General features: G+C 59.1%; 2 protein-coding genes across 2 annotated transcripts; both read left to right on the top strand.

Moving 5' to 3' along the window:
* Positions 1-377: 377 nt before the first annotated feature.
* DPH1 (diphthamide biosynthesis 1) lies at positions 378-11,746 on the top strand. Its single transcript, XM_004605261.2, has 13 exons — positions 378-459; positions 2,943-3,095; positions 3,177-3,240; positions 4,829-4,950; positions 5,213-5,370; positions 5,470-5,591; positions 8,478-8,546; positions 8,887-9,043; positions 9,149-9,249; positions 10,351-10,429; positions 10,748-10,888; positions 11,026-11,138; positions 11,611-11,746. Exons 1-12 carry the CDS (start codon positions 399-401, stop codon positions 11,116-11,118), a joined length of 1,320 nt encoding a protein of 439 aa, XP_004605318.1. The 5' UTR covers positions 378-398; the 3' UTR covers positions 11,119-11,138; positions 11,611-11,746.
* On the top strand, positions 11,181-12,411 carry OVCA2 (OVCA2 serine hydrolase domain containing). Its single transcript, XM_012931914.2, has 2 exons — positions 11,181-11,443; positions 11,611-12,411. Exons 1-2 carry the CDS (start codon positions 11,275-11,277, stop codon positions 12,108-12,110), a joined length of 669 nt encoding a protein of 222 aa, XP_012787368.2. The 5' UTR covers positions 11,181-11,274; the 3' UTR covers positions 12,111-12,411.
* Positions 12,412-12,660: the final 249 nt, after the last annotated feature.

The raw sequence follows: 12,660 nt of genomic DNA, 5'->3' as shown, positions 1-12,660 counted from the left end.
CAGTGGATTTTTCAAGGTAGAGAACGTGGTTCCACCTGCACAGGGTCCTCTGCTCACAGGTGGGGTGGTGGTGAGGGGCGAGGGGCGAGCTTGGGGGAGGAAAGCCGAAAGACCCCGCCGGCAGAACTTCGGCACGGAGTTGGCAAGTGGAGTCGTACCAGGTTCGGGTCGAGAGGGAGGGGAAAAGAGACAGAGTCGCTAGGCGTGTGCCAGCGCAGGGGGCGACACCGCTAAAGGCCCGCCAAGTGTCCAGACGGGTCCAGCCGAGACAGGGCCGGCTCAGAGCTCCGCCCCGCGGGACACGCCCCTCGCGGGCCGCTCGGCGATCGACCAGCGCTGCCTGCGCGCTCGGGCATCTTCCAGCGCTGCCTTTTCGGTGCCCACGTGGGCAAGCGGCGATGGCGGCGCTGGTGGCGGCGGGCTCTTCTGGGCCGCGCAGTCGAGACGGCCCCGGCACAGGTGAGCGCTAGCAGCTGGGGCCTCTGGACCTCGCGTCGCGGGAGAGGACCAAGACCAAAGCCACGCCAGGGCCGAGGCAGCACTGGGCAGCTGTCAGTTGGAGTCCGCGGGGACCGTCGCTCCTCTGCGCCCTGAGGGCGCGATCGGGAGCCGCTCGTCTTAGGAGCCCATAGTTCTTAACCCGTCCCAGATGCTCGGAGACACACGAGTAAGGTCGACTAGACGGGCAGGGCAGTGCCAGACGGGCTCCCCCGCGGGGGGATGCTGCCCGGAAGAGGCTCGAGGCCCCGTGCGCACCCTGGGTGCCCACTGAATGCGAGATGCCGGCACGGGAGTGCGCGCTTTCCCGCAGGGATCTCAGCCTACGGAGGCGCACGGATGTAAACAGAAGCTCACAGCCATGTGATAACAGAAGGAGGCGCCTGCTGGCCCTGGGGAAGAATTGAGCTGCTAAGACTAGCGGCTCCCACACCCCAGGATCACAAGGGACTTGGGCCTGTGAGAGCAGTTTCTATGAGGGGACCAGGGAGGCCGGGCTGGCAAAGCCACTGAAGAAAAACCATAGCAATGATAACATTCAGATCTGGCCTCAGAGGACTGGGAGCTGGCTCCGTGGGCAGGAGCACATGCTTTGCATGTGGGAATCTGGGGTTCCATCCCCAGGCACTGCATGGTCCCCAGAGTATCAGCCTGGAGTGGCCCCTAAGCACTGCGGCAGGAATAACCACAAGCACCGTTGGTTGTGCCTCTCCCCCAAGCAAACAACAAAAAAATCAAATCTGGTCTTAGGGCCCCTCATTTTCCATCTTCGCATCTTAGCACCATCACCACCCCCCTGCTGAGGGTGAGGCTCAGATTTGGAAGAATCTTCTCCTAGGAAGGGGGCCCTAGAAGAAGTTTGGCCACCGAGTACAGGCTCAATAAATCTATATTCAATAAATTGAATATCGTCACGTTTCCTTCTGGCTCCCAAAAAAGATACCAGGTTCGAGCTCAACTCAGTCATGGCGGTAGGATGTTGAGCTAGGGGCTGCCACCTCGTTCTTTGGGCTACACCGTTTCTCATTACTTTGGGGAGCCAGCCAAGAAGTGCTCAGGGAGCTGGGGGTCACTCTCCTGCCATACTTGACCAGTCAGGCCAGATGGTTAAATGCTCAGCTGTTGGGAACTAGACAGACAAACAGGAAGGAATGGAGGAATCCGCAGATGGAATGCTACCCCTGGTGGGAGGTCCTGTACCTGCTTTCTGTCTCTTTCCTGAGAAGAGCAAATCCTTCAGCCTGAGTCCACGGTTCCCCGAGAAATCAGGTGGTGGGGATTAACTCCCGAGCCACACATGAGTGGATGTCAGGTGTGGATTGACAGCTACCCAGTGGGGCTGGCAGGACTCAACGTCTATGCCGTGCAGGGGCTCATCACACTATCAGTATTCACAACTCAAAAATGTGTGCTGCCCAGGGACCACTAGGGCCTCAACTAGTAGTGCTGGGGATAGGGGTGGGGGTGGAGGGGAGGCGTTAGGTTCCTGGAATCACTGGGGCATCAGACGTGCAAGACGTAAGCTTCTGACCCTAGTGCTGTCTCCCTCACCCTCGTTTTCTTCCCTTTTTTTTTTTGTTTTTGGGCCATACCCAGTGATGTCAAGGATTACTCCTGGCTCTGCACTCAGGGATCACTCCTGGCGGTGCTTGGGGAACCATATGGGATGTCAGGGATCCAATCCAGGTCTGCCACATGCAAGGCAAGAGCCATACCTGCCTTACTATCACTTCACTCTCATCCCCCCTTTGATGGAGATTCAATCAAGTATTCCTGCGTTTGCTCTCACTTGAATATTAGCCCTTTTATAAAGCCAGGTAAATTTTTCTATCTTAACCTGTTTGCTCACAGTTCTGATGAGGGTCTGTTCTTTCCATCTGTCTTTGGGGGAAATGGCACAGAATAGTGAAGCTAGGGAACTTACTTCCCTTTTAAATGAGGAGAGGGAAGAGTATAAAATTCATCCATGCAGACATCGTCAGTAAGGAGAGGTATGTTTGAAATGAGTGCTCATAAATATTTTCCTCATACATTTCATAACTATAAGGCCTCAGGAGGTCAGATGCTCCCACAACTGGGTGAGGAGGGGCATTTTCCTCGACTTCGTGAGCTCTCTAGTTTTTCTCAGGGTTGTTCTCTGTCAGGGAACTGTCGTGTGGATTTTTTTCCTGTTTGCCCTTCAGTTCCGTCCCCTCTCTTTGCTTACATGAGACAAGGGGTGATCCGATTCCAAATGATGGGCTTACGTGTGTAATTCTCATAATCTCACAACACGGAAATGAAGCATGTAGATTTCTTCTTGGCTTAGCAGGTTGTTTCTGCAACTTCAGGATGAAGCTCAGTGGGCACCAAAGCTGGGCCTTAGACCTCCGGGAGCTAACCGATGAGCGGGGTCTGGCTAAGGTCCAGGTGAGGCACCCACTCAGGTTTTGTCTCTGTCGTAGGTCAGCCCCTCCGAGGCCGTTTGGCCAATCAGATCCCCCCTGAGATCCTGAACAATCCCCAGCTGCAGGCCGCCATCCAGGTCCTGCCTTCCAACTATAACTTCGAGATTCCCAAGACTGTCTGGAGGATCCAGCAGGCCCAGGCCAAGAAAGGTGAGCCCCGAGCTTTGAGCTGGGGTGTAGACGCAGAGGGCCCTCTCAGGCCACCTCTCACTTCTCTCTTCTGTCTTCCAGTGGCCTTGCAGATGCCTGAAGGCCTCCTGCTCTTCGCCTGCACCATTGTGGATATCTTAGAGAGGTGAGGCTTGGGGCCCTGAAGAAGCTGAGCTTAGAGCATCCCCTGGCCCTCCCGGACCCGCCTGTGGGCATCCGTTCACCCTTTGGAACTTCTCTGCCTTCGGCCCCCTGTCCCACAACCACATGCATAGACCTCGGAAAACCCCTAAGCAAACTCCCAGCCTGCTACGATTTCCCTCAGAGCCCCTCCAGGGCTGGGCAGGCGCCTCGCGGCTGTCTTCCGAGCAGGGCTCAAGGAGAATCCTCAGAGCTGACCTTGAATTGGGTGTGGCGGTCACTGAGGAGTCTGGCGAGGGAGAAACTCAGGCACGTGTAGGGGACTCGGGCCAGGGGACGCTGGCGCAGGGGAGAGCAGCGCCCGGGACGAGGCTTCCAGTTCCTGTCTCCGTCTGTCTGAAGTTCTTCAAACAATGAGCCATCCTGGGGAGGAGGGCGGCGGTGCTCAGCCATCTGGAAGCAGCGGGGAAGGAGGGGGACGGAGAAAGGGGAGGTCAACGCGTGATGGGAACCTCCCACCTCCTGCTGCTGCCCCGCCCCCCCCCTGCGCCTCCTCCCGCCGCCGCAGCCGCCTTCCCGCTCCCACCCTCCTGCCCCTTGGGGATGCTCTCTGGGGCGCGGGCCAATTTGCATACATTTTAATCTATAAAAAATTAAGTGCTCGGGCTGACTCAGACTGCCTGGGCTGCATTCTAAGGAGCTGGAGAATCTGCTCCCCGCACAGCTTGATTGGGGGATGCGGGAGGAAGAGGGGCTGAGGGGCGGGGCTGCTCTGCCTGCCCCACCGGAACCCCCAACCCCCCACCCTGCCCAGGGGTCAGTCAGGGAAGAGCTGGCCCTCCCCCTCCTCCTCCTCCTCTCCTGCGGTGTGTTCTGGGGTGCAGGGTCTCCCCCCCCCCACTCTCCCCAGTGATTCAGGCCTGGCAACAGATCCCAGGCAGTGTGCTGGCCACGGCCCATCTTCCCGAGGCGCCAAACAGGCACGTGGGCGGTGCCATGTGCTGCGGGGGAGCTGTGCACGGTCCCCCCATTCTGGGCACAGCCGTGACTGAGACGAGGCAGTGACCGGGCGGCGGTGTTTCCATGAGTATGTGCCGACCCCGCATCCCGTGCGCAAGCCCACCCAATCCCCACCCCCATGCACCCACTTCCCGCTCTGTGCGTGCCCAGTTCACCCCCATGTGTGTGCCCACACCCCTCCTACATGTGCATACCCCCCCTCTACATGCCCACACCCCCACAGAGCTGACTGTGGGTGGGATGGGAGGGTGCTCACGGCTTCTGGGGGGCCGACTCTTGGCCCTGGATGCCTGCTTCTGAGCTGCATGCCAGGCCGAGGGGTGCGGTCTCCCCTGCTGTCTGCGCCCAGGCAGAGGAATCTGGGTGCTGCAGACACTGTCTCCATACAGCATGGTGCCAGGAGCTGCTGCCAGAGCTGGGGGAGGTAGCAGCTGGGCCCCTCCTACTCTTTGTTGGCAGAAGTGGCAGCTGCCAGCCCCAAGGAATGAGCGGGGTGAGGAGAGCGGCCCTGGGCGCTGAGTGACCCCCTCCCTGCCCGGCCTGCGGGCCCTTCCTCCCTCCCCTGCCCACAGGTTCACAGAGGCAGAGGCGATGGTGATGGGTGACGTGACCTACGGGGCCTGCTGTGTGGACGACTTCACCGCCAGGGCCCTGGGAGCGGACTTCCTGGTGCACTACGGCCACAGCTGCCTGGGTGCGTGCCCCCCTCTTCCTCGGAGCCTTCCTCTCAGGAAGTAGTAGGGCCCCTCTGGTTCTGGGGGTGGCCTTGGCCTTCCTGCTCAGGTGGGCACTTGGTCGCCTTGGAAACCGAGCTGCAGTCCCAGGTGCAGGTTTTGGAAAGACGACTGGGAGCTGGCTGGGTGACAGGGACCCCTCAGGGACCCGGGACTCCCCCAGACTGTAGCCACCTCCTGCCTTCCCAGACTGAGTCCCCTCAAACTCCGGCTTCCTCCCAGTTCCCATGGACACCTCAGTCCGAGACTTCCGGGTGCTGTACGTCTTCGTGGACATCCGGATAGACACTGCCCACCTGTTGGACTCTGTCCGCCTCACCTTTCCCCCCGCCAGTGCCCTTGCCCTGGTCAGCACCATTCAGTTTGTGTCGACCCTGCAGGTAAGAGTAGCCGCTCCCCGGGCTGTTCCTGGGACCCCCTCCCTGCCCCCGCGTGCCCGGTGCCCGTGTGCTCCCTTCCCTTCCCCTGCTTCTCTGCAGGCTGCCGCGCAAGCACTGAAGGCTGAGTACCGTGTGACTGTCCCGCAGTGCAAGCCCCTGTCGCCCGGGGAGATCCTGGGCTGCACCTCCCCTCGCCTGCCCAAAGAGGTGGAGGCTGTGATGTAAGTGAGCCCTCGGGGGACACCTGGGACAGGAGGGGAAACTGAGTCTAAAAGCGCCCAGTCACTTGCTCAAGGTCAAACCACAGGATGCAACCAAGTGGGGTTCCAGGCCTCCTCCCCCTCTTCCCAGCCTTCCCTTCCCCTGTCCACCATCAGAGGGTAACATCCTGGGAGGGGCAGGAGTCCGAGGGCCTGATGGGGGGGGCTGGAGAGGGTGGGAATATAATTGGGGAAGATGGATGGGCGCGCCCAGGCTGCAGCCCCATTAATTTAGCATCCGGACAGCTAACAAGCAGGAGCAGCGTGTCTCCTGCTGCCTAATTATTTTAGGTAATGGAAATGCTTAATGTTGTGTGAATGCAGCCAGCCTCAGAGCCGACAGCTCCCCGGCTGAACCGGGGAAGGGAGCCCCGTTCCCAGCTCATGGCGAGGGAGGAGGGAGAAGCACTCCCTGGACTCAGTCTCCCCTCTGGGAGGTCCCCAGTACAGGACCCCCCCTCCCACTCCCTGCCATGCTTCCCCACTTCCACCCCGCCCCCCGCTCTGCACCTACCTAACTCAGAGCTCGTAGCTGAGCCTGGGGGGTTGGGGGCGCACAGTATGCGCTGAAGGAGGGTCACTCCAAGTGTCAGCTGCTTTTTGAAATTTGTTGTTGTTGTTGTTTTGCTTTTTTTTTTTTTTTTTTTGCTTTTTGAGTCACACCCAGCGATGCTCAGGGGTTACTCCTGGCTTTGCAGTCAGGAATTACTCCTGGCGGTGTTTGGGGGACCATATGGGATGCTGGGGATTGAACCCGGGTCGGCCGGTTGTTTTGCTTTTTGGGTCACCACCCAGCGATGCACAGAGGTCACTCCTGGCTCTGCACTCAGGAACCACCCTGGAGGTGCTCAGGGGACCATGTGGGATGCTGGGAATTGAACCTGGGTCGGCTGCGTGCAAGGCAAACACCCTACCTGCTGTGCTATCGCTCCAGCCCCTGCTTTTTGAAATTTGGTGTCGTAGGCAAGAGAGGAGGCACCACGATGATGGGGGCCTGCCCTGCTCAAGCCGCTCTGGCCTGGGAAGGGGCAGTGGCTCCTGGGACATGCTCGCCACAGTCACAGTCAGCTTCCGGCCCTGCTGCTTAGTGACAGAGAAACTCTGAAAACGTTTCCTTTTCTTTTTCCTTTCTCTGGGTTTTTGAGCCAAGGCTGTGCTCAGGACTTATCCCATGCTCTGTGCTCAGTGGTCACTCGGGGTGGTACCGGGGATTGAACCAGGGTCAGCCATCATAATGGGAGGTGAAGCACCTTCCCCCCTGCAGTCTCTCTGACCCTGGGCACTTTTTTTTTTCTTTTTCTTTTTGGGTCACATCCAGCATTGCTCAGGGGTTACTCCTGGCTCTGCACTTAGGAATCATTCCTGGCGGTGCTTGGGGAACCATATGGGATGCCGGGGATCGAACTCGGGTCTGCCTCATGCAAGGCAAACGCCCTGCCCATTATACTATCGCTCTGGCCCCCTGGGCACATTTCTTAACATCCTTAAACCTTAATGGTCTCTTCTGGAAAATGGGGAGACAGAAATGAGAGGGTAGTTGGAAGATTTCTGGGACTGAAGTTACATGTGGTGGGTGCTCTGCCCAGGCCTGGGACACAGGCATGAGGGCCGTGACCCTTCTACAGCTCAGGAGCTGGATGCACGCTAGTCATTGCCTCGTATCACTATCACTGTCATCCGTTCATCGATTACTCGAGCGGGCACCAGTAACATCTCTATTACACTCGGCCCTGAGATTTTAGCAGCCTCTCCTTACTCTTTCCCAACGATTGGAGGCTACGTTGCCTCATAGCCAGTGCATATTCTGAAACTTCAGGTATGGCACAGATGACACCCTGGACGCTGTACCCAGCACCAGCAGGGAGAGTCTGTCCCCCACCAACCCATCAGTGTCTCCTGAGCCCTGAGCAGTGTCGCCGTGGTCTCCGAGCTGCTCCTCCCACAGCGCAGCCCACAGACCCTGCCCTAGCCACTAGAGGCGCACGGTCTTCCATTTCAGACTCGCAACGCAGGAGGGGAGGGTGTGGCAGAGCCACTCTTAGTTGTGCAAGGGCTGACTCCTGGCCCTGTGCTCAGGGATCACTTCTGGCAGGCTTGGGGACCATATGGAGTGCTGGGGACTGAACCTGGGTTAGCTGCATTCAGGGCAGACACCCTCCCCTCTGTGCTGTTGCTCTGACCCCTTGACTTTCTTTTTTAAGTTTTTGAGTGGTTTGTTTGTTTTGGGCTTTTTTTGGGGGGGTCATATGGGATGCTGGGATGGAACCTGGGTTCATCATGTGTAAGTCAAACACCTGACCCTACCATTCTACTATTGCCCCAGCCCCCTAATTTTTGTTTTCTGAGCCATGTCCGGTGGTGCTCAGAGGTTACTTGTGGCTCTGCTCTCTTGGATCACTTCGGGCAGGCTCCAGGGACAATCTAGGGTGCTAGGGATTGAACCCGGGTCAGCCACATGCAAGGCAAGCACCAAACCCACCATACTGTCGCTCTGTCCTGAACTCCTGATTTTTCATTTGAAAAGCAGAGGCTTCAAGGGGCTGGCGCGATAGTACAGTGGGTAGGGCGTTTGCCTTGCACGCGGCCGACCCGAGTTCAATTCCCAGCGTCCCATGTGGTCCCCTGAGCACCTCCAGGGGTAATTCCTGAGTGCATGAGCCAGTAGTAACCCCTGTGCATCACTGGGTGTGACCCAAAAAGAAAAAAAAAAGAAGGTGGAAGGATGCCATGTCCCAGTGTCCACACCCTGTCAGCAGTGCCACCAGCCCAGCCCTCCACCTTCTGGCTCTTCAAGCCAGTTCCTGCTGCTTCGTTGCCTGCCCCACTCACCCCTCCTCTCCCCTGCAGATATCTGGGAGACGGCCGCTTCCATCTGGAGTCTGTCATGATCGCCAACCCAACCGTCCCTGCTTACCGGTACGGGCTGCACAGACTGGCCAGTGTGGGAGGAGATGGGGTTCCCCACCTATAAGACCGTCCGTTAGCTAGAGCTTCCTAATTCCTGAGCACTTATCAGCCCCCCACCCGAAGGCTCTCGCCACCTGTGTCCGTGTCCTGGACTTGGCGCCATGCAGCGCCCTTCCCTGCCTCTCCCTCGGCTGGAGCTTCCCTATAGCTGCTTGTGCTCCGGCCTCTTCCGAACGACCAGCCTGGAGCCCCAAAGCTTGGCCGGCCAGGGGCTGAGCTCCGGGAGCCAGGTCTAGCTCGAGCTTGTGAGTGGTCGCATCTAGGGCCTTAACTGCCTTTCCTTTTCCAGCTATGACCCATACAGCAAAGTCCTGACCAGGGAGCACTATGACCACCCGCGCATGCAGGCCAATCGCCAAGAAGCCATCGCCACCGCCCGCACAGCTCAAACCTGGGGCCTGATCCTGGGCACTCTGGGCCGCCAGGGCAGCCCCAAGATTCTGGAGGTCTGAGCGGGGTTGGGATGGCCCCCTGGGAAGCTGGGAGGGTGGGTGGATCAGGGTGTAGCCGCTTGGCTGTGGTGACATCGCTCCGCTGCCCTCTCCCAACAGCACCTGGAGTCCCGGCTCCGTGCCTTGGGACGACCCTTTGTGAGGCTGCTGCTCTCAGAGATCTTCCCCAGCAAGCTGAGCCTGCTTCCGGAAGTGGATGTGTAAGTGGCTCCATCTTCCCTTGCGAGCTTTCATGCTGGCTAAAGCAGCTTCGAATCTGGGCCCTGCTGGAGTCCGTGCGACTTGTTCCATGACCCTGAGTTTATTTGGGAGGCTTGGGGACCACATCAGCAGTGTTCAGGGGCCATTCCAGACTTGGTGTGTAGGGGTCACTCATGGTAGTGCTTGGGGGGTCTCAGGGGTTGAGTCTGGGGCTTCTGCATACAAAGTGTGTGCTCCAGGGTACAGGAGGGGAGGCCCTTGCCTGGAATGCGGTTCTGGTGGCCGAAACTCCAGTTTGAATTGCCAACACCCCATATGGTGCCAAGCCTCACCAGGAGTGACTCCTGAGCACGGAGTCAAGGGTAAGCCCTGAGCACCTCTGTGTGGGGCCTTAAAACTTTTTCAGAGCACTTCTGCAGCTGCGGCTCCCCTGAGTGTGGGTCACAGCCCTGTTAGGGCTTTGAGGCGCATTGGCCCTGATCACATCATGGTTGTATCGTGTGAGACGAGTTTGAGGGCTGGTTGCCATCTGCACTTTGCCAAGCCTGGAAGTTGCTTCTGGTTCTATAACTGAAGCTGCTCCCAGAAAACTTGGTACGTGGAGAAAACAGAAAACACTTGAGTGTTATTCAAATAGCAGGTGAATTTTTACTTTAGAATACAGGGTATGGGGGCTGGAGCAATAGCACAGTGGGTAGGGCGTTTGCCTTGCACGCGGCCGACCCGAGTTCGATTCCCAGCATCCCATATGGTCCCCTGAGCACCGCCAGGAGTAATTCCTGAGTGAAGAGCCAGGAGTAACCCCTGTGCATAGCCAGGTGTGACCCAAAAAAGCAAAAAAAAAAAAAAAAAAAGAATACAAGGTATGTATTTGGGGTATGTTGGGGACACAATCATTGTCCCTCCCCTTTCCCAGCCTCACTGGGGTTCCCAGAAGTGGGGGGATGTTAGGATCCCTTCAGTATAGGCGGCTCAGGGAGCTCAATTCCTGGCCTGAGCCCTGAAGCCACTGAGCCATCTGCCACTGCATTATTTCTTTAGCGAACTGTCCTGAGGAGGGGAGGTGCCCACCTTGAATCTGACTTGGCTTCCCTTCACAGATGGGTGCAGGTGGCATGTCCACGCCTCTCCATTGACTGGGGCACAGCCTTCCCCAAGCCACTACTGACGCCCTATGAGGTAACATCGAGTTCTGAATATCCGTGGAAGAGAGTGGGCTTTGCACCTGAGGACCAGGTGTGGCTGGGCACTTAATAGCTGAGCAATGGTCTGTGTGACCTTGGGCAAGTGCCTTAACATTCCCGGGCCTCGTTCTTCCTGTGTTATGGGGACTAATAGGGCCTTCAGGGGCTGGGGATGTGGCTCAGCTATAGAGCACGTATCTGGTATACGTAAGGCCCTGAGTTCTTCCCCAGCAGCACAAAAAATGACAGTAGGTCCTTAGGACTGAATTCCAATGCCCTGTGCCTGTATGTTATTGTCGTTTTCCTTTCTCAGGCGGCGGTGGCCTTGAGGGACATTACCTGGCAGGAGCCCTACCCAATGGATTTCTATGCCGGCAGCTCCTTAGGGCCCTGGACAGTGAACCATGGACGGGACCGGCTCCCTCCTGCTCCGGGGCAGCCCCGCGTGGGGCAGGTAGGCGGGGACTCCGGGGCCGGGCCTCTGGCAACGCGGGCCAAGGCTGCCGCCTTGTGGTCGCCGCGAGAAATGCACCAGAGCCCGGTGGAGGATGTCGCCGAGGCGTACCCTAACGAAAAAATCTGTGCCTTCAGGTGCAGGAGAGGCCCACGCGCCCCTCACCAGCCCCGGCCTGTGAGAGCTGCAGCTGCAGAGACGAGGCGGCGGCGCCACCGCCCGCTCTTTGAGACGCCCGGGGCTCTCGCAGGTATCCGCATCGGCCCCTCCCCGTTGTCGCGGCGGCACCCGCGGCTCTGAGCCCGCCCCTTGGCCCCGCCCCCGCGCCGTCGACTTCCGCTCGGGGACGGTCCGCTTCCGGTGCCCCTGGCCCCGTGCCTGGCGTGATGGCTGCGCCGCAGCCTCTGCGGGTGCTGTGTCTGGCGGGCTTCCGGCAGAGCGAGCGGGGCTTCCGTGAGAAAACGGGGGCGCTGCGGAAGGCGCTGCGGGGCCGCGCCGAGCTCGTGTGCCTCAGCGGCCCGCACCCGGTCCGGGAAGCGGCCGGGCCCAGTTCTGGTGAGAGAAGCCCTGCCCCGGAAGCGCACGGAAGCGCACGGCTGCGTGTGTCTCGCCCGGTCGCGGTCACCCCCCCATCTCCCCCCTGCCCCGGTCCTGCCCCCCCACCCCCACCCCCGCGCCCTCTCTCGCCGCGCCCCCTGAGCCCGCGCCCCGTGTCTCCGCAGAGCCCTGCCCGCCGGAGGAGCAGCCTCGAGGCTGGTGGTTTTCCGAGGCGGACGCCGACGTGTTCACGGCGCTGGAGGAGCCCGCCGCGTGCCGCGGGCTGGACGCGGCGCTGGCCACGGTGGCCCGCGCCCTGCAGCAGCTCGGCCCTTTCGACGGGCTGCTCGGCTTCAGCCAGGGCGCCGCGCTCGCCGCCTTGGTGTGCGCGCTGGGCCAGGCGGGAGACGCCCGCTTCCCCGTGCCGCGGTTCCTGATCCTCGTGTCCGGGTTCTGCCCGCGAGGCCGGGACTTCAAGGAGCCCATCCTGCAGGCACCCCTGGCCCTGCCTTCCCTCCACGTGTTTGGGGACACGGACCGTGTCATCCCCTCGCAGGAGAGCATGCAGCTGGCCAACCTGTTCCCCGGAGCCGTCACCCTCACCCACACTGGGGGCCATTTCATTCCCGCGGCTGCGCCCCAGCGGCAGGCCTACCTCAAGTTTTTGGACCAGTTTGCAGGGTGAGAGAAATAAACGCCTCAGCTTTTTCAGACCCCGTATCCCTGGGGGCGGCCACATAATTGGGGCAGCCTCTGTAATCCCTGCAGGCCCCCTTTCCCCTGCACTGAGACCTCCACTGCTGTATTTCTCATCGTCGATGAAGAGACACGTAATTCTAAGATACAGATGGTCTTAATGGATTTTGGCCTTGGCATCTGATGAAAAAAAAAGGCCAGCGGACACTGAATGAGAGATTACCGTGGGGAAACCAAGGGGCTTGCCCCACTGTGACTGCCACACAATAAAGTACTCATTTGGACTTGCACGATTTTTTTCCCCCATTGACACACAGAAAATTCCTTTAAAATGTCTGGATTCTTTTTGTATTGGAGTAACTTGGTTCCCCAGGTTCCAAGTTACTCCATCCAAGGATGTAGTGCACTGTGGTGCCGTGGCTCTCTGCATGTGCTCCAACCCTTTAAGCCATCCTCCCTGCCCCAGAAGTCTAGTTCTGACCATGTACACAGCCTCCTGGCAGCGTCATGCATAGAAATATGTCTAATTAGGTGGGTCC

This window comes from Sorex araneus, chromosome 3, assembly GCF_027595985.1.
Source record: "Sorex araneus isolate mSorAra2 chromosome 3, mSorAra2.pri, whole genome shotgun sequence".
Lineage (NCBI taxonomy): Eukaryota > Metazoa > Chordata > Mammalia > Eulipotyphla > Soricidae > Sorex > Sorex araneus.
Note: the sequence above shows the minus strand (reverse complement) of the source record. Positions and strands in the feature narration are given on the sequence as shown.